Below are 16450 nucleotides of genomic sequence, written 5' to 3' on the forward strand. Positions count from 1 at the left end.
CTTAGCAAGACTTGTCTTTTACTATCACGACCATGACTATTATTCATGGATCTAAAGCACTGCTATCAACTGACGCTATAGAAATTTTTTTAATAATTCTTGATTTGATTCTGTTATAGTGCACTATATGGATTTTTTTTATTGGGAAAAAAAAACTGAGATGTTAAGGTTGAATAAGAAATTTTATGTGCTTTTGAATTTATCGTGATTTATCAAAAAACAACAAAAAAAAAAAAAAGAGTTTTTTTTATCCTACGGTGTGATGCAGTGGCACAATACCAACAAGTATGTTATGGATTTATTCAATAGACGAATTATGAGAAGGTAAAAAAAACTTTCGATCGTTGTAAGGAAGTTTTGAATTTGTATATAAAAATTCAGCAAATTTAGCTCAAATATTATAGATTACTAATTAATACATAACTTATAAAAAATATGCATTCTATAATACACGATCAAATTATTAAAATTCTGGTGCATTGTTTTTTTTGTAAATAAAGTCAGCATGTGATATTACCATCTCCACTATAATAATGTAACCAGTACTTACCCGATCAGTAGCGTACTCATAAATACGTCACCAAGCTGCGATACCTTTCTCTCCATTAGCAAGCGCGGTGGTCTCCATGACGACACAAGGAGGGTGGCTCCGTGGGTACGATGTTGAGTAAATTTAGGATATCGCTGTGCGATAACACCGGTAGCAGTCTACTATACGACTTGAAACAGAGAAAAAGGTAAAAGAAACAAAGGAAAAGAGCGACCTTGCGATGACGATGGTGGCGGCGGTGAGGAAGAGGGGCCGGCCGAGGAAGATGCAGGACGGCGGCCACCGGCATCGCTCTCCAGCTTCCCCTTCACCTGCCACGGAGGCTCCGCGCCGTACGCTCCGCCAACGGCGCCGGCGCCCCCTAAGCGATGGATTCGCTGACTTCGATGACTACTTGGATGAGGAGGAGGAAGTGGAGGTCGAAGAGGAGGAGGAGGAGGAGGATCTGGAGCGGAAAGGGAAGAGGCGGCAGCTGAAGCTCATCCTCAAGTTGCCTCCTGCCCCAACCACCGCCAGAAGGATGGAGGACGAGGAGGAGGAGAGAAAGCCTCGTAGGGTTTCTCATCCGGCGCGTAAGTCGCCGTATTCGTCCTCGGCTACGTCGTCTTCTCACGTGGATGACGACGATGAGGAGGAGGGCGAAGGGGATGAGGAGCCAATCAAGCCGCTGAAAAAGCGCCGCTATGAGGGAATTGATGCTGGAGTTCGTTCCACTGGATCTGCTCCTCGAGAGGTATAATGCACTGTTCTAGATACTCCCCGCAAGCTGCTGCTGTGTTCCTTCTACTTCATTTTCTTTCCAAATTAGTTTTACTTGGCGCTTGCATTGTATTCTCTAGTGAAAATTGAGGATGCGGAGTCATTTTTGGGGGCAAATTGGATATCTTGAAATTAATTCATCCTATTCCATTTGTTCTTGCAGACGGGAGAGAAAAATCTCCTTCGGAGATCCAAAGGACCTGTTTCTGGTTAGATTCTGCAAGTCTCTTCATTACTTTTCCACTGATGTTTCAGGAAGTAATTGCGTTTACAATTGATGGTGTAAGTATATGATTCAGGGGTGTCGACTAGTTCACAGCCTGCAAGAACGCCGTTGCCAGAGAGGAAGATACTGGAGGCCATTCTCGATAAGATTCAGAAGTATTTCCCTTTACAATATCAATGTTCTCACTATAATAGCTGAGCTATGAGTTTGTTTTCACTTAAAATTTTTTTGGTGTGGCAGAAAGGATACTTATGGGGTGTTTGCAAACCCAGTGGATATCGATGAGGTTCATTACTGTTCTTTATTATGTAACGCAATGATAGAAGAAACTGGTTGGCTTCCTTCAAACTTACTAGTGCTTATTCTGTCTGCTTCAGCTTCCTGATTACCTTGATGTGATTGAGCACCCGATGGACCTTGGGACTGTGCGGAAGAAACTAGCAAGGAATGCATATCGATCCTTTGAACAATTTGAGGTAATCCTTGTGCAATGATTCTTGGCTGTATGCATATCTCGAATCTGGATGTGTGTCTAAGCAAAAAGTAGTTTCTGAATTGCTTAAGAAACTATTTCAGTAAGTTACATAGTATCTGTATGGGTTTGCTATTCTGTCTTATATGTAGAAGCCCAAGTAAATTGCACGAGGACTATAAGGTTCTTTGCACTGACATACAACCCTCTAAAGTTTGAAATCCATATTTCTCATATAGAACATTAGTACTCTTTAAGTGCTGAAGCAAATGTAAGTAAACACATGGGTTCTTATGATTTGGAATTATTGCTTCTATTTGTTCATCCAGTAGTGTCATGCAATCTTGAAAATTGCATTAAGCTTCAACATGTTAGATAGGTGTTTTCTATTTGCACCTTGAAAAGAGGCTCTTGTAGTTTTTTTTTTGGAACAGTAGGTGCCTCCTTGAGCTTAACAAAGAATTGCATTAGACTGCTAATGACCAACTGAACTATGCTTTATAGATTAGAGGATGGAGTAGTAGTAAGAATACATACAAAATAACCATCACAATGGCAAGGTTCGCAAACAGCTGAGTGTATCCCTAATTGATAATTAACGCATTGATATTATTCTGTTCGAAGATGAATACAAGTTGACGAGTAGTGATGAAGAAGATGTAGAGGATGACTAAAGAGAATTCTTTCTATCATTGATATATGAAATGATTATTACTAACCTTAAAGAGAGCTGAGTAATTGGATAGATATGTCTTTTGTTGTTATAAAAAGTGTCACTTTTTGAAAAACTTGCTGATGAAGCTAGTAGGGAACTTAGGGTGCGTTTGGTACGCGCGTTTTCCATTTTCATTTTCTGGAAAACGCGCATTTTCTGAAAAATGGTGTTTGGTTTGCGTTTTTCGTGCTTGTTTTCTATAAAAATAGCTAGCGTTTTCTAGAAAAACAGAAAATGACAAAAAGTCGTTTTCTGTTTTCTAGAAAACGCGCGTTTTCCAGAAAATGAAAATGGAAAACGTGCGTACCAAACGCACCCTTAGATTTTGTTTATTGTAGTTTGAAAAGCAAATGATAACCTAGAGACATTTTGGCCCAACTCCAGTGTTTCTTCTCCAGTTCTATCTGGCTCCTTGCTTCTTGTTTAGTTCTCTTATATTGACTAATGAGTTTAGTTCTCAATTCTGAATTGGAAATTTTATCACTGTGGACTGTTGGAAAGTGATTTTTGTGCAATTTACTTCCTCGTATCATTTCCTTATAAGATTAGGTTGATTGCAGGATGATGTCTTCTTAATTTGCAGTAATGCTATGCAGTATAATGCACCAGACACAGTATACTTCAGACAGGTATCAGGAGACCCTTCTTACTTTTTCTGAAAAAATAAATTTAAATATTCTTCCTTGTATTGCTTCTAAAAATATGTAATTCTACTTGACGAAGGCACGTGCCATGCAAGATATAGGGAGAAAAGAATTTCAAATGCTAAGAACTGAGGTCAAATCCATTGGCACTGATTCAAAATCCAAAGAGAAGATTAGAGTAAATCCTACTGAGAAAAAACCACTGCAAAAATGCCTACCAAAAGTTGTGCAAGAATCATTTGTTTCTGATATTTCTTCTGCCACAACTCTTGTTTCTGGAGGGGATATCGGTACTGGTTTAAGCACAGTAGAAGCTAGTGGTGCAGATCCTGCAAGCACTTCCAATGGTCTTGCTGATAACAGTTCATCACTCGGTGACAGTAAATCAGAAAAGGTGGATGATCCTAGAGGTATGATCAGCAAGCGTGTAATATCCAGTTTTTTTCTCATTTTGATTGATAATTTAAGTAACTTATGGTCTTCACATACATCTTTTAGTGAAAGGCTCTCCATCTAAGCTGGGGAAGACATCACTTGATGTAGATGAAAATAGGCGTGCCACTTACAATATTAATTATGACCAAGAATGTGAAGCAGACACAGTGTTTGATGTGTTTGAGGGAGAGCAAAGGCAGCTGATTGCTGTATGAGGATACATAATAAATATTTGGAACTGGTTTTATGTTTAACATCTCGTGCACATCTGATATTTTGATTTCCTGAATCAGGTTGGAATCGATGCTGAATACTCGTATGCAAGGAGCCTGGCCCGTTTTGCAGGTAATCTTGGTCCTGCTGCCTGGAAAATTGCTTCAGACAGGATCGCAAATGCTTTGCCTTCTGGTGTAAAGTATGGCTTTGGATGGGTCGATGAATATGAGCCACCTCTAAGTCCTATTCTGTCTATCTCAAACAGTTCCAAGTTGCAACAAAAGCAGACCAATCTGAATTCAACCGTTCAGTTCAAAATGCCCCTGAAGAAGGATAAAGTAACTGCAGTTGGGAAAAAAACCAGTGGAAATGGGAATCTAAAGGAAGTAGATTATGGCATCCAGAATCAGATTCGAACTAGTTCTCATAACGGAGACTATGATCTTGTCAAGGAGGGAAATGAACTTCCTAGAATTACTGGAACAAAGAAACAATCACGTAATGATGTCTCTGTAACCCAGCAAAGGACAGATGCTGCTGTATCGCAGAAGAACAAACAAGTCGCATTCAATTTTGCTAACACTAGCGCTACTGCTTCAGAGCAGGCCGGAGAATGTCAGCCAAGTTCCTCAAATACTAGATTTACAAATCAAGCTTTACAGGGCTCTCACATTTATGATAGTGTAGTCCCTTCTAGACCACCTGCCACAGGTCAATTGGATAGGAAAACTGGGCGGCTGGAAACTCTAAAACAAATGGAATCATCAGTGGCACCAAGCAATAAAACAAATGGAAAAGTCACTGCACGTCAATTCAGCAGTGGAAAAGTCTCAACAAGTTCTTGCAATAGTCTTGATAATACCATGAAATTTCTCCCTGAAAATCAAAAAGGAATTATAGTAAATCACCCTCCGGCATTGGGTGTTTATGATCAGGTCCACAGTGATGCTTCAGGAGTGATGGGTTTGCCATTCAAGATGTTTAGTCAGCCAAACCTTTCAAGCAGTTTTGATTCTTCTAAATCTTTTCCATCGGTTGTTCCACCAAGTTGCAGAGAAAAAACAATCGTTCCAGATTATGTTGCAGCACAAATGTGGATGCCTGCTGGAGCTTCCTTGCAGTCTAAACCACCGCAGCATATAGTAGATGCTCGCAACTCTTCAAATGGATCTGTTTCTACATTTTCCTATGGCTCTTGGAGGACACCAAGTTCATCCCCTAGGATCTCCGATAATTCCATGACGATCTCCATGTCTCAAGCTTTTAGGCAACCCATACAGGTAGCTGGTTTGGAACCTCAGGTTCGTGACAAGGGATTGGTCATCTTCCCTCAACTAATCACAAATGATATGTCCAGATTTCAAAACCAGAGTCCACGGCAAGTTCCAGTTCCGCGAATGGAAAACAAGCATAATAAGGATACATTCCCTCCTGATCTAAATATAAGTTTCCAGCCTCCTGGATCTCCAGTTCTGCACTCTCCTCGTATTCTCAAGGACTCTCAACAGCCAGACTTAGCTTTGCAGCTCTGATATTCCATTTTGAAGTTTGTCCATGTCATGCTACAAGCCATATAATATCACAGATGAGGAATGAATGTTAATATGCAGTTTCTTTTAATCAGATGAAGCTTGCTTGTGCTCGCAAAATGGGTAGATATTGGAAGAAGGAACTCATCTTCATGGAAACTACTCAATGGAACTGATCTTTTACTTGAATGATGAATCAATCCTTTTGGGTGGAAATCTACTCTTTGAGCTTAGTCATGTCGAGAGGTGAATCGGCTTTTGAGATTTTGTAGATGGACGTACGCTGATGACTGCACATATCTGATCATAGATTTAGGCACTCATTGACCACCATGACTGATGGTTCTTGGTGGAATCATCAAAGGTATCTTCTTGGAGTCTATTCGTATGTGAATCATGCAAAAGCTTTGTTTCTACTATTTGCTTCAATGTTATAGTAGGTTTTGGCTGAAGCGAGATCTGGTTTTTAATGCATTGCTCAAGTAGTTTCTCCAAAAGTGCAATGGTTTGATTTGATCTCACCTTTTAAATAGACATTCCATTGAGGTGAGCTGTTTTTTTTATATTAGTCTGAATAATAATTGAAAAAAAAAATCATTAGAAACTCAACCTCTTAATTTTGTGTTAATTATGCTTTTATAACTCTTTTAAGTAGTTAATTGCAATATTTTTACATTTTATAAATGTTTTAGTAGTCAATAATCACCTTCCTTTATCTTCCTTTTATAGCAAAAAGTAATTACGCTCATCTTAAATGTCTCTCACAATTTGTTCCCAGATTAAATGAATTCATCATGGTCCACCATTTTCATTTTTGTGGGCCCATCATTTTATGTGTCTATCCTTTAAGATTTTCTTTGAGATTTTTTCTCTATAAATCATTTTTTTAAAAAAATTGTTCTTTTCGATTTTGAAAACAAAGTGCGTAATGAAAATACAAATAAAAATAGAAAAGTAAAAATAAGTAAAAGACACAAATGTAAGCAGTTTTACTTGGTTTGGAGCCTTCGGCGATTCCTATTTCAAGACCTAGGTCTTGTAGATTTATCGATGGGTAATTTACTAAAAGCCTTTTTGGGAATCGTCGGAAGAGAGGATCAGATACAAAAGAATCGAAAAAGTGTAACAGACTATATTTTTCGTTTGCAGAAATTAAGAACAGAAAATAAATTATGTTACCAAACACTTTAGTAGACGGTCTACTTGAGCTCAATGTTTGGACGGCTTCTCGACGGCAATCGGGCGTAGTAGAGTCGTAGTAGGGCAACTATAGCAAGTCGGAGCGGTTGAAAAGTCGATTGGACGCGTAGAAGCTCGTATAGAAGTTTTGTATAAAGCCTTGGGTGAGACACCCTTTTATTAAATATGGAAGGTGTCTTCCATAGTCTTGAAGGCGTTTCCAATGTGAGAAATATGATCCCAAATGACTCGCTCTTTATCTGTGACGAAGTTTGAAATTTTATCCTGCAGAAGACGCCTTCCATGAACAGTGCGAAAGATACCTTCCATAGCATGGAAGGCACTTCGAATACTATTTACCTGAGATCTTTTGTACTCCTTTTTGCCCTGCAAAAAGTGTTAATCCAATAACTTGCAAGACAATGTTAACACAGTAATAATAAAGAGTATTAATTAGACTTTGTCTTTTCGAGATCCGGATCTAGTCAGAGTCTCAATTTAAGTTTCTGAAATGGACCTAAATTGGATCGACGCCTACTATCCCTTCGAACGAGGACACGTCCTCACTTAGTCACTCTTCTTCAGTGACATACCTCTATTTACCAGGTGTAGAGTTACCTTTCGGAATCACACATCCGGATTTCAATAATCAAACATCCTGACCTACTGAAATCGCACATCCGGTCTTCTCCAATTGGGAATTGCATATCCTGACCTACCGGAATCGCACCTCCGGTTTTCTCCAATCGGGAGTCGCATATCTCAATCCTTGCCAGAATCTCACATCTGAACCTTAACTTGTCGGGAATCAAACATCCCGACTTCCGGAATCACACATCTAGTCTTCAAACAATCAGGAATCGAACATTCTGACTGGGGTTATTTAACCTTGCACATTCGATAACAAGGTTCGATTATGACAATACCTAACTTAACTCAGTTGTCATTCATCAAATCCTGAATTAGACTGTTAGTGTAAATTGCACCAACAATCTTCTCCTTTTTGATGCAATAATAATCTGAGTTAGAGTTAAGAAAAGATATGCAATAATAATAATAACTGGTTCAAGAGAAAAATTATTTAAGAAATATTAATTATTATTTTATTCTTGATCATTTTAGGGTTAATGATTTTCAAAGATCTCAAATTTAATATTTAGTTTATCTTTTTCTTACTTAACTCTTACCCTCTCCCTTTGACATTTATCAAAAAAAAAATATGTAAATAAGTATACCAAAATATTGAAATACATAAATGAGTATAAACTTTTCCAAATAAGCATAAAAATTGACAGGTTTATTATAGGGAGGAGTTTAAAGTTTAAAAAATTTCCACTTAATTTTGCAAATGTTTTTAAAATTTATAACAGATTTTGAAAGCTGACTTTTACAAAATAATTTGAAATGTTAAAGTTTAAAGTACATTCCAAGATATTTTTAAACTAACTTTTTAAAATATTTACAGAGTGGATTGCAAAGTACTTTTCAAAATAATATTTAAAATAAATCTTTTTCAACCATTTTAAAAATAAGCTTTTGTTAAAAGCAATTTCTAAGAATTCAAAGATTTTCAAAAGATCCGTTAACCAAGAATTTTGAACGATTTTAAAGTATTTTAAACAAGAACTTAGAAATCTTTTCAAAATACTTGAAACAAGAGTTTTTATCTTAGAAATATTTTCAAAATACTTTAAGTTAGAAATATTTTCAAAATACTTTAAGTTATTTTGAGTAAAAGATTTTTTTTTAAAAAAAAATATCAAAACAATTTTCAAACACAATCTTCAAATTCAAAAAAAATAAAAGTTTCAAAATATATTTTTAAAATTATTCTTCAAATATTCTTCCCTGAACCTGATATTATTTAAGAAAAATATTCATCTAGAAATTGTCCTTAAATGTCTAACTGTTAGTTACTAACTAACTATCAGAAAATAGCAATGTTTATTTGGTTAGTCAAGTTAAGTAAATGTATCCCGTTAGTATTTGACTAAAATGGATTACTTAACCTAATCACTATCATTTTGATATTTTTCACCCAGACTTATATTGATGCACTGATATTAGCATTTGAAATTCAGGCAATAGGCCTATGCATATCACACCGTTCTAAATTTGTGCATACACAATCAAGATAGATCTATTGTGTTTGTGAGATGTTCAATACTTAGATCTATAGGAGCATGCTTTCTATGAATTTGATCTAAACTAAGACCAAAATCAATTTTGAAATACTAAGTAAATAGAAATTTTTAGAAAATATAAATAAAGAATTTTCTCTAGAATTTACAAACTATTTAAAAATTATTTTAAAAATAGTAGTTCTAGTCTAAAAACAAATTTCCTAGATTAATCAAATAAAAGTGGCAAAGAGTACAGGTTTGGTTATCATCGGCAGGTGGAGGTGGGGCTGCTCAGGAACTCATAATGCTCGAAGGATCGACTGCATTTCTATATCTAGCTGTCGAAATTTAGTGGTCATCTCCCCCCAGAGAGAGGTGAAACCCTCTGAGATTGACTGTCGAATCTGCGCGGAAGACTCCTCAAGTCGAGCAAGTCGGTCCTCGACGGAAGGTGAAGTCGAGGGTTGGGTCGAGGTCGAGGACTAGGTCAGAGAAGGTCAAGGATCTCCTCAACTGTAAATGTCGGCAATTCCTCCCCCTAAGCTGGAATGATGGGTGGAAAATCATCCTCGACCTCGTCTAGAATGTCCGGCTACGGTGTCACTCTCCAAGCTAGTCCCCCTTGAACAGTGACGTCTATATGCACTAATGCAAGATGATACTGACCAATCTCGTCATACATGTCAAGGAAAGTGGGCATACCCTGTGTTATATCTACCCTTGTGGTCAAAAATATATACGTCAAAATGTGACAATAGGGCATATAAACATGACACCTAGTGAAGAGACTGGATGTATGAATGACATTCTAAAATATGTGTAACACAATGTCAATGTCTAGACGTTGGCATAGTGCATACAAGAAGAAAGAGTGGGAGGTTCATATCATCGCAACATCGCGAAATGTGATCAGTAAAATATAGGTGGTCAGAACTCGATACAGGACATAGTCCTGAACGTAACCTTAAGAGAGAGACATAAAATCAGTCACAGTAGGTAGTCTCTCCTCCTCAAAAAAATACATGTGGATAATATCCAATGTAATATGGGAGTAGGGCTCGCCAAATGGCAAATCCCTATTAGGGTAATATAAGAAAAGACAGACAAACTTCCTAAGTCCTAAGCTATCATACAATAGAGTGGGGGAGAAGCTAAAGCCCCTTCCACCAACTCTAGTGGAGTAAATCAAATCATCAATCTTAACCAAATTATTATAAAACTGGGCACGCAAGTCTAGGTTTACTGAATGACTATAGTAAACTAACCTATGTAATAGTCAATGACCTCTATAATAAAGACACAATATTGGGTGGAAATTGGTCTATTCAAAAATTTAAATTTAAGTGCAATATATATATGCTGTAGAAAATCTAGCCTAAGTCGCTCAGTGAGAATCTAGCATCAATAAATGGGGCATTGCTTGAGCTATGAGTGACATTTCATCATTTCCTAAAGTAGCACAGCGGTGTATGCACACAAAAATTTATTAAAAAAACATAGAAATAGCCAAAACTAACTAGATAGATTAAGTTAGAGTGTACCGAGGAGGCATTGTTGATGTTTGAGAGGAAAAGAAGAAGAAAATGGTGAAGGTTCGTTGTTGGAAGGAGCCTTGAACGCGAACAAAGTTTGCCTCTGTTCGTTGTGAAAGTTGGGTTGAAGGTGCCTTCAGATTGATGGAAGGCGCCTTCCATGTGCCATGGAGGGCACCTTCAACTTACTGAAGACACCTTCAGTCGGTTAAGCGGGATTTTGCTTACCTTTCCCAGGGTGCCTCTGATTGTATTGGAGGCACCTTCGGAAGCAGTAATAGTATCATTTTTTTTTGTTGAGAGTTTAAATTTTTATTAATTTGAATTAAATTTGAATTTGAATTTGAATTTGAATTTAATTTAAATTTAATTTAATTAGATTTTAATTTTAATTTTAATTTTAATTTTAATTTTAATTTAATTTGAATTTTATTTTAATTTAATTCTTAGTTATCTCATCCGATCTATATTTTCAATCAAGGAATCCTATGATTTTGTGAGATGAGTTAACTTGTATTAAATTCAAGTTTAGCTTTGGATTCAATAAACGAATATTATTTGGATAAACTCCTAAACTGTGGTGAGTCATCTGGACATTATTAGAGTAATCATACATTCTAAATTTTTCAAATAATTCTATCTGCTGAACTTAATATAAAATTTTGGTCTAACCAGTTAAGATTAGTACGGGGTAGTTTCAGTAAGTTCCACTAAGCCAAATGCACCAAGTTGAAGTCATATCTTCCTAGACATGCATAAACAAAGCTTCCCTAACCTACTATCATCCAAAACTTCTCCAGTACCATTTATCAAGTTAAACTTTTGTGCATATTTATCTTAGTCCTAATTACCCAGCCGAGTAAGTTATTATTTTGAAGGTGCCAACTAGTTTGGAACCTCACCCTGAATTATTAGACTTTGGGTTTAGATTTTAGGTTTGTGTCGATTTGCTTTATAGTTATAATCGACTTGGTTATAGTTTGAGTTTACATTAATTTTGTTTAATTTAGATTTATTTGATTTTAGATTTGAATTTATTTTTGGAGGTTTAATTTTTGAGGTTGAGAGTGATTTATTTGGATTTATATAGTGAATTTTATTCTTTGGTACATAATATTGATTAAATCCTACTTACATGATTAGCCACGTTTTTGAAATCTAAGTTTTAGTTAATTTTGAATTTTGAGTTAATATTAAATAATTTAAATGTTGAGTTAGACTTATATCCGAGTCCATATTTATTATACACAGCTCTTTGGGATCCAAACATCATGTTTAGGTACTTCGATCTTGAGGTAACTTTTCCAATTGCCCTTTTAGCTCATTGACTTGACTTTTTAGGATAGAATTTTCTTTCTCAAGTTTTGCAACTTGAGTTGAATCTTTGTCTTAAGCTTGGTTAGTCACCGAGTTCATGTTCAGTTGTTTCTTAAGGATGTTATTTTCCTTTAGGAGTTGTTTAGCATGTTCCTCAGTTTTAATTAATCTTTTATTCAGGCAAGCAATTATTTTAAAAGAATTTATGTTGATAAAAGAATTTACCTGGGTCGATTTGACCTGGATGACGATTCGTGGCTCGACTCATTTTAAGACTTGTTATCTTGATCCGTTTCACCTCTAGTTGCCATCAGTGCAAGGTAGCTTATTTGTTTCGGTTTGTCTGCTCCTAATCCGTCTGAGGAAGACTCGTCCCAAGTCGCCTTTAGTGCTTTCTTCTGCTTCTTCTTGATTTTATCTTCGTTTGAGCATTCATGTTTGAAATGCCCTTTTTTGTTGCAGTTGTAGAATGTGACATTTGCCTTTGGGTTATTGGATGCAGACGTTGACATCTTCTTCATGTCGTGTTTGTTGATGCTTTTCTTGTGTCTGGTGAATATCTTTCTTATCATGTTCACCAGTTACTCTTCTTCATCTGACTCTGATTCAGATTTAGCTCCCTTCTAAGTACTTGCAAAAAAAAGGTAATTCCTTTCTCGACCTTTGGACCGTTAGTTTGTTCATGCAACTTTAATTTACAAAATAATTCATCTAGTTTAAATTTAAAGAGGTTCCTCTAAACCTTATAGGCATCTATGATTGATGTCCACAGTGCGTTTCGAGGAACGAGTTAAGAGCATACCTTATTACGTTCCGATTTTTTAAGCTGGTGTCCGATTAGGTGAAGGGCATTGAGGATGTCCTTGATTCGAGCGTGGAGCTGATTCGCGGTCTCACCTTCCTATGTTGAAATGTTGAATAATGAATTAAGAAGTAGGTCATGCTTTGTTACCTTTGAATCAGGAGTTCCTTCATATAGCTCAATGAACTTGTCCCATAGTTCTTTTACATTCTCATACAGGCCGACTTGGTTAAGTTCTTCTTTTGTGAGTCCTCACTAAATCATGTTCAATGCTTTGGAGTTGATCTGGGCTTTCTTTTTTATCTTCTGGACTCTATCTTTTTGAATCGAGTGGTACTTTTATTACTTTATCTATAAGCGCCCAGTACCCTTGTTGGATGGTGAACCATTGATCGATGTTCGTCTCCAAATAAACTTCCATAATTTTCTTCCAGTATAGAAAGTCATTTCCGTTCAAAAGAGGAGGATGAGCGGTGCTGAATCCCTCAACTTGGATCATTTGATTTGCTGAAAAAGAAAACTAGAAGGAGGTACTAAGACTTGATCTTGAATTAGTAGTGTTTGAGAAAAAAAAATATGTTAATGACTCGAATGGTGTTGCACCAATTTCGAGTAAAAACTAAATGAGAAAGAATTATTTGAATAGGTAAATTTTACTAATTTAAATAAGCTACTAAAAATAGAAATTCAAAAAAATTAAAATTGTTCCCCTGGTTTGATTGGTGGTTACACCAATTCAGAGTAGAACCTGCTTTGATACCATTTGTTGGATCGAGATGCACATGAGAGGGGAGTGAATAACGTGGTTTTTAAAAACTTATTTTTTTAATTTTGAAATCAATGTGCGCAGCATAAATACAAACAAAAACAGAAAAGTAAAAGCAAGTAAAAAACATGAATGCAAGCAATTTTATTTGGTTTGGAGTCTTCGGCGACTCCTACTCCTTGGCCCAAGTTTCATGGACCTATCAATAGATAATTTACTAAAAATCTCTTCAACAACTGCCGAAAGAACGGATTGAGGACAAAAGAATTGAAAAAGTGTAACAGACCACACTTTTCGTCTGTAGAAATTAAGAATAGAAATTAAATTGTGTTACCGAACACTTTCGTATATAGTCTGCTTGAGTTCGTTGTTTGGACAGCTTTTCGGTGACAGTCGAGCGTAGTAGAATTGTAGTAGGGTAGCAGTAGCAAGCCAGAGCAATCGGAAAGCTGATTGGATAGAAACTCGTATGGAAGTTCTGTATAAAGCCTTGGGTGAGACACCCTTTTATTGAGCATGGAAGGCGCATTCCATAGCCTTGAAGGTGCCTCCAATGTGAGAAATCTGATCTCAAGCAACTCGCTCCTTATCTATGATGAAGTTTGAAATTTTATCCTATGGAAGGTGCCTTCCATAGCACTGAAAGCACCTTCCATAGACAGTGAGAAGGTGCCTTCCATAGCATGGAAGGTGCTTCGGACACTATTCACCCGAGACCCTTTTGTGTTTTTTTTGCCCTGCAAAAAGTGTCAGTCTAATAACTTGTAAGACAATGTTAGTACAATAATAATAAAGAGTAGTAATTACACCTTATCTCCTCGAGACCAGGATCTAGTCAGGGTCTCAATTTAGATTTCTGAAATAGACATAAATTGGACCAACACCTACTGTCCCTTCGAACAGTGGCGCACCCTCACTTAGTCACTTTTCTTCAATGACTTACCTCTACTTATCAGGTGTAAAGTTACAATCAAACATCTCGACTAGGGGTGTAAACAAACTGAATCGAGCTGAATATGTAGAAAAATCTAAGGCTTAAATTCGTCTTGAAATAGATATATTCAAGTTTGAGCTCGATTCAAAGCTCGAAAAACTCAAAATTTTTGGTTCGAGTTCGTTTGAATTAGAGCACGGGTTCGAATTCAGCTTGAAAAATTCGAACATGTTCGCGAACTATTTAAATTATTGTTCGAAAATAACTACTCGAAAGGCTCGAAATTTATTTATTTAATATATATTTGACTTATATTAATAAAATATTAAGGCTCGCCAGCGGCTCGTGAACATTTGAATAATATGATTTGGGCTCGAGTTCGGCTCAAAAAAAAGTTCAAATATGTTTGAGTTCGACTCGAATTCGATAAATTCGAATGTAAATCAAATATTTTTCAAATCGGCTTGAAAAGCTCGCGAGTCGGCTTGATTTGTTTGCACTCCTAATCTTGACTTATAGGAATCGCACATCCGGTCTTCTCTAATCTAGAATTGCACATCCCGACCCTTGCTAGAATCCCACATCTGGACTACAATATGTCGGAAATCGAACATCTCGACTTATTAGAATCACACATCCGGTCTTCAACCAATCAGGAATCGTAATCCTGACTAGGGTTAGTCAATCATGTACATTTGATAACAAGGTTAGATTATGATACACCTAATTTGACTCACTTATGATTCATCAAAATCTAAATAAAATTATTAATACAAATTATACTAATAAATTATGAGATCAGTTTATAGTCGATCGTCACTATAATGGCTGGTTTCAAAATTAAAACTATTTGACCGACTAAAGTTAGCCCACACTACAAGAATTTTTGCATTCAACAACACCCAATAGACAACGTTTTTTAATAAAAACGTTGTCGTTCTTTGTTTTACAACGCTTTTAGTGAAAAGCGTTGTCTATGGTATTTACTTTTTACTAAAGACAACGGTTTTTAATGAAGTGTTGTCTTTAGTGTTGTTGTTTATGGTCAAAGACAACATTTTTTTAAAAAATGTTTTTTAAAGTGTTGTGTATGTTTCCCCTAAACTCACTTAAAATAAATTCGCAGCCCTCGCTTTGCTAAACTCTAAACCCTCAACGCGCGCGCGCCTTCTCCTCACCACTCCTCTCCACGAGTTCTCCTCTCCACTCCTCTCCACGAGTGCCTTCTCCTCTCCTTCTCCTCTCCACGAGCGCCTTCTCCTCTCCACTCCTCTCCACGAGCGCCTTCTCCTCTCCACGAGCGCCTTCTCCTCTCCTTGCCGCGTGATCTCCTCTGAACCCTAATCTCGACCCAAACTCCTCACGCAAAACTCCTCACGCCGGCCCAACTCCTCCAAGTCGAGATCCCTAATCTCGCATTTCCCCATCTCCTCAATCAAAGTCAGCTTACCCTTCCTAATCTTCTCACGGCTCCTCAACTCCTCTGAACCCTTCGATCTTAGTTCCTTCCTCGCAGAGCAGATTCGAGAGTAGGAGGAACGGAAGAAAGAAAGGTAAAATTTCTTCCATCCCTCTAGAATAAGATTTTGTTTATTTTTGATTATTTTCCGAACTAGCCATTTTGCCGGATTCATACTGCATCAATTTTCCCCCTCCCCTGATTGTATTTTCTCATGATTTAATCTGGAATTTTTAAACGTTTAGCTATAGACTTTGGCAGTAGGTATTAATCCTTAAAAATAGCATGAAGCATATAACATGCTATCCTTTTTTCTCAAATTCAGTGTGAAGCTGTTGGCCAAGTTGCAGATATTATTCACATTCCAGCCTTTCTTTGTCGTCAGGTATAATGTGCAGCTTGAAATTAATCAATCTCTAGTGTTATTCTACTATTATTTTTATTGTGTACCCTTAATGCGCAGAGAATATCTCTCATTTTTATTGTATCTAAAACTTGTGTTCTGCATTATCTCATCTTAATTCTGGACAGTGACTTGTGCCTACTCAGTTTGTTGAATTTATATCAACTACTATTGTTATATTTATGTAACTTGCCTTCTAAGAGCTTAATGACTTAAGTATGATTTAATACATCATGCACTATTGCATTGAGTTGCTTATGTTGATGTCCCTTTGAGGAAGTTGCAGATTCTCAAGTGCTAAAGAAACAAAGTTGCTTATTATAAGTTATAATTCAAGCATTTTCCTGGAATGGTTTCATTTTTCAACTAAAGGTTAACATGTTTCAATA

General features: G+C 36.7%; 1 protein-coding gene across 2 annotated transcripts; it reads left to right on the forward strand.

Moving 5' to 3' along the window:
* Window positions 1-720: 720 nt before the first annotated feature.
* LOC122010445 lies at window positions 721-6150 on the forward strand. 2 transcript variants are annotated; one of them, XM_042566976.1, is made up of 9 exons: window positions 721-1283; window positions 1473-1518; window positions 1597-1690; window positions 1776-1821; window positions 1913-2011; window positions 3283-3351; window positions 3446-3776; window positions 3865-4010; window positions 4095-6150. In XM_042566976.1, the coding sequence occupies exons 1-9, from the start codon at window positions 771-773 to the stop codon at window positions 5547-5549; spliced, it is 2799 nt and encodes a 932-aa protein (XP_042422910.1). In that variant the 5' UTR covers window positions 721-770; the 3' UTR covers window positions 5550-6150. The 2 variants fall into 2 exon arrangements, with proteins under 2 accessions (XP_042422910.1, XP_042422911.1); XM_042566977.1 differs by having other exon boundaries at window positions 1609-1690.
* Window positions 6151-16450: the final 10300 nt, after the last annotated feature.

The sequence above is a fragment of the Zingiber officinale genome, chromosome 8A (genome assembly GCF_018446385.1).
Source record: "Zingiber officinale cultivar Zhangliang chromosome 8A, Zo_v1.1, whole genome shotgun sequence".
NCBI classification, from domain to species: Eukaryota; Viridiplantae; Streptophyta; class Magnoliopsida; order Zingiberales; family Zingiberaceae; genus Zingiber; species Zingiber officinale.

Bases quoted from the DNA above. Each gene is read 5' to 3' on its own strand.
- LOC122010445 (XM_042566976.1), top strand. From the start codon at position 771: ATGACGATGGTGGCGGCGGTGAGGAAGAGGGGCCGGCCGAGGAAGATG. The intron at 1,519-1,596 runs GTTAGATTCTGC...TGATGGTGTAAG, and splicing joins ATCCAAAGGACCTGTTTCTG to TATATGATTCAGGGGTGTCG. The intron at 4,011-4,094 runs GTATGAGGATAC...TTCCTGAATCAG, and splicing joins AGCAAAGGCAGCTGATTGCT to GTTGGAATCGATGCTGAATA.